Here is a 3,568-nt window from a genome sequence, read left to right on the forward strand (position 1 = left end):
GATCAAAAGGGTGCTTCTACTAAATACTGAGCAAAGGGTCTGAATACTTAGGACCATGTGATATTTCAGTTTTTCTTTTTTAATAAATCTGCAAAAATGTCAACGATTCTGTGTTTTTCTGTCAATATGGGGTGCTGTGTGTACATTAATGAGGAAAAAAAATTAACTTAAATGATTTTAGCAAATGGCTGCAATATAACAGAGTGAAAAATTTAAGGGGGTCTGAATACTTTCCGTACCCACTGTATATATATACAACTTATTAATATTACATCTATAGGACGTTTCCTATTAGATGTCAAATAGACGTTTAGAAAATATCTTTAAGATGTTTATGATTTAGAATGTATGTAAAACTGACATCTTAAAGACGTCTATCAGATGTTTGTAGTTGTACACAGCAGATGCTTCTTGCTGACTTAGGTGTGCTATCTGGGGCTAGTTGCCATTTCTTATGTATTTTTACCAGCCCAAGCAAACTTTTCCAGAAGGTTTGCTTTGGCAAGCTGTTTCAAACTCTCTAAACGAACTGTGTTTTGGCCTGATGTTGTTCAAAAATGATGTCACACCAGTTCGTTCTTCGATTTAGCTTGAGGTATATCAGGGCCTTTACAACTATTAAAAGTTTTTTTTTTCTGTTTGCAGCCATTGTAGATGAGAGCACCAAAGGCATCCAAGAGCTGGTGTCCAGGCAACGCGATTCCAAAACCAAAGCCAACATTCGGAGGGCAACACCAGGAAACTTCCATGTCTCTTACCCACGGAACCAGCCTGTTATTCTCCCTCGACGTGGCCAATCAAAACCCGCCCTGCCCGCTCAACTGCGCAGCCAACTAAAACAATTACTATCTCATGGCCCGGTCAGATTATCAGAGCTGGAGTCCAGGTATTTGGCGCAGTTCGGAAAGCCGCTCAACATCATGCAATATGGCTTCTGCTCCATTTCTGAAATGCTGGTGGCTGCCATGGATTTCATAATCATGCAGCAGAGTTGCACAGGCTCACAACTGCTTCTGAAAAACACCATAATGCCACAAAATCAAATAAAAAATCTGATGACGAGTCTTTCTAAGCAATGTATGTATATGATAATGGAATTTCTGGAGATGGAGAGGTTGATATGCTCTTTTTTTTACTTTGGTCCGAATCTATTATTTATGTACTGTATTTCCATGATGATTACTCTGCAGTGGCATCTGTTTTGGTGGCAAAACAGAAGCCTGTCAGTCCTAAAACGACTTCGCCGCCTGAGAGGAACCAGCAAGATTCGCACTCGCTCCCTGCTGTTCCTAAACCAGAGCCTGTGAAGGCAGAGCACTCTTTTGAAGAAACTACTTTTAAGGTTTGTGTATTTGTATGAAATTAGGGCGATATTTGGTGTTGCGCTACATGTAAATCAATACTTCAGGTAAATCTTCTACAGCTTGAGGAGGAGCTCAGACAGCAGATCCTCGAGAAGGGCACCGCTGGCACCGTCAGCCGCGAGTTGAAAGATAAGCTACGGAAGGTCAGATATAACAGCTTTAAAACTCTTAAAAGTCTTTCTTGTCTCATCCTCTCACCTTGGCTTATTTTTGAGATATGGATCTTTTTCAGGTTGTAGCTGAAAATGGCAGTGGGATCTCCATTCACAATCTTCCCACAGAATACAAGGTATTTTCACAAAACCAGTCAAGACCATATCTGAGTTCATATCTGAAGAAAATAAAAAAATGTATTCTGCCTACAGAAAATTAAGCATATTTTGAACGTTTTTGCATCTTTTTTTATTTTTATGGAAGCCTGTTGTCGCCATGGATTAAAAAAAGGTAATTGTTACTTTTTATCTCACAATTCTGACTTTTTTCTCGCAATTCTGAGTTTCTATCTTACATAAATTCTGAGTTTATATCCAATTCTGACATTTTCCTCACAATTTATCAAAATTCGGACTTCTCGTAATCTGAGTTTATAACTCATAGTTCTGACTTTTTTATTCTCAGAATTCTGAGTTTACATCTTGCGATTCAGTTTTTTTTCTTGCCATAGAATAAAAAAGAGAAAAGGTAATTGCGACTTTTCTTAAAATTTGAGAAAAGTCACAATTTTTCCTTGCAATTGTGAGTTTACATTCTGTAATTCTGACTTTTTACATCTCACAATTCAGTTTTTTTTCCTGCCAAACAATAAAACATGTTTAAAAAGTAATTGCAACTTTTCTCTTTTGAGTCTTTTTTTTTCAGATTTATATCTCACAGTTCTGAGTTTATATCTCACAATTCAGTTAGAATTTTGAGATATAAACTAAAAATAGGGAGAAGAAAAAAGTCAGAGTTGTGAGATATTATTTTAGAATTGTGAGGGGAAAAATCATTAGGCAATTACATTTTAAATTATTATTATTATTATTATTATTATTTATTCTGTGGCAAAAACAAGCTTCCATAGATTCTGGGTTAAAACTGTAAGGTATAATATGTAGTCAACCAGAGGTAACGCAAAATAAACCTTGATTTGATGGTAGGAATATTGTATCACTCTATGAAAATGAAAACATTGTATCCTCAGCCATATTTTTTTCTAGAGTTTCTAGATGGCGCCAGTGAGCTGTTCTAACTTATGGTCTGTTTTTTGCTGTTAGCGAATGTATGGTGAGGAGTTGCCGGTGAGCCAGTATGGCTTTCTGAGCATGACAGAAATGGTTGGGGCTTTGAGTGACACATTGTCCATTCAAAAAGGTGCTGATGAGAATGAAAACCAATGGATGGTTGTGGAGTTCAAACCAAATGACATACAACCCACTGAACCGGGTACTTAACTATATGTCATATTGATTTTAACAGAAAAATGAGTGCTCCTGGCTTATTGATCATCTTTAATGAGACTTTGATTGTGATGTATTCCTTTTGCAAGAATTATCCACGGGTCACGGCACCACTTCCAGTCTGATGAATGAATCCCAGAATCCCTCCAGCAAAGCCTATTACTTCAGTTGTGCCGAGTCTGCTTGGGAGTGTGAAGAGATGGAGAGATTCCCAAGAGTCCAAAACTGAGCTCAGAGTCACCAATAAAACCATCCATCAGGTTAAGATTCATTATTGATAATCCATTATCATTCCCTCCCATATAAATCTAAAGTAAACTTAAGGCGGTCACACACCGGACGAGAAGCACAGTGCCGCATCTAGAACAATTCGTACAACAAGTACAACACGATGTAGCTCGGCACCGCAGACAGACGCCGAACGGTGCCAACGGTTTGCGTACACTCATAGAAAATAATGTGTTCGTATTTTAAAGACGTGCTGCGACGCGACGCTGCGCTTCTCGTCCGGTGTGCGACCGCCTTTACAAAGTTTACGTTAGTAAAGTTGCGTGGTATTTATTTATTTAAAAAAATGGCATTGTTACCTTGACATATAATTACTACTACATTATTACAATACTACTAATAATAATTTATGCATTTATAACATTCCATTATTTGTAGCATTATGTCATATTATATTAATATAATAGTTCAGATATATATACAGTGGGTACGGAAAGTATTCAGACCCCCTTAAATTTTTCACTCTTTGTTATATTG

General features: G+C 37.3%; 1 protein-coding gene across 1 annotated transcript in view; it reads left to right on the top strand.

Moving 5' to 3' along the window:
- LOC107653580 (tudor domain-containing protein 5-like) overlaps positions 1 to 3,568 on the top strand; it is a 12,688-nt gene that overhangs the window by 1,175 nt on the left and 7,945 nt on the right. The window contains 7 exon segments of the mRNA XM_016440317.1: positions 646 to 1,077; positions 1,191 to 1,342; positions 1,424 to 1,507; positions 1,597 to 1,653; positions 2,621 to 2,789; positions 2,893 to 3,007; positions 3,009 to 3,063. Of these exon segments, the coding sequence (XP_016295803.1) occupies positions 646 to 1,077; positions 1,191 to 1,342; positions 1,424 to 1,507; positions 1,597 to 1,653; positions 2,621 to 2,789; positions 2,893 to 3,007; positions 3,009 to 3,063 (1,064 nt within the window).

This window comes from Sinocyclocheilus anshuiensis, unplaced genomic scaffold (assembly GCF_001515605.1).
Source record: "Sinocyclocheilus anshuiensis isolate Anshui unplaced genomic scaffold, SAMN03320099.WGS_v1.1 scaffold1079, whole genome shotgun sequence".
Classification (NCBI taxonomy): Eukaryota; Metazoa; Chordata; class Actinopteri; order Cypriniformes; family Cyprinidae; genus Sinocyclocheilus; species Sinocyclocheilus anshuiensis.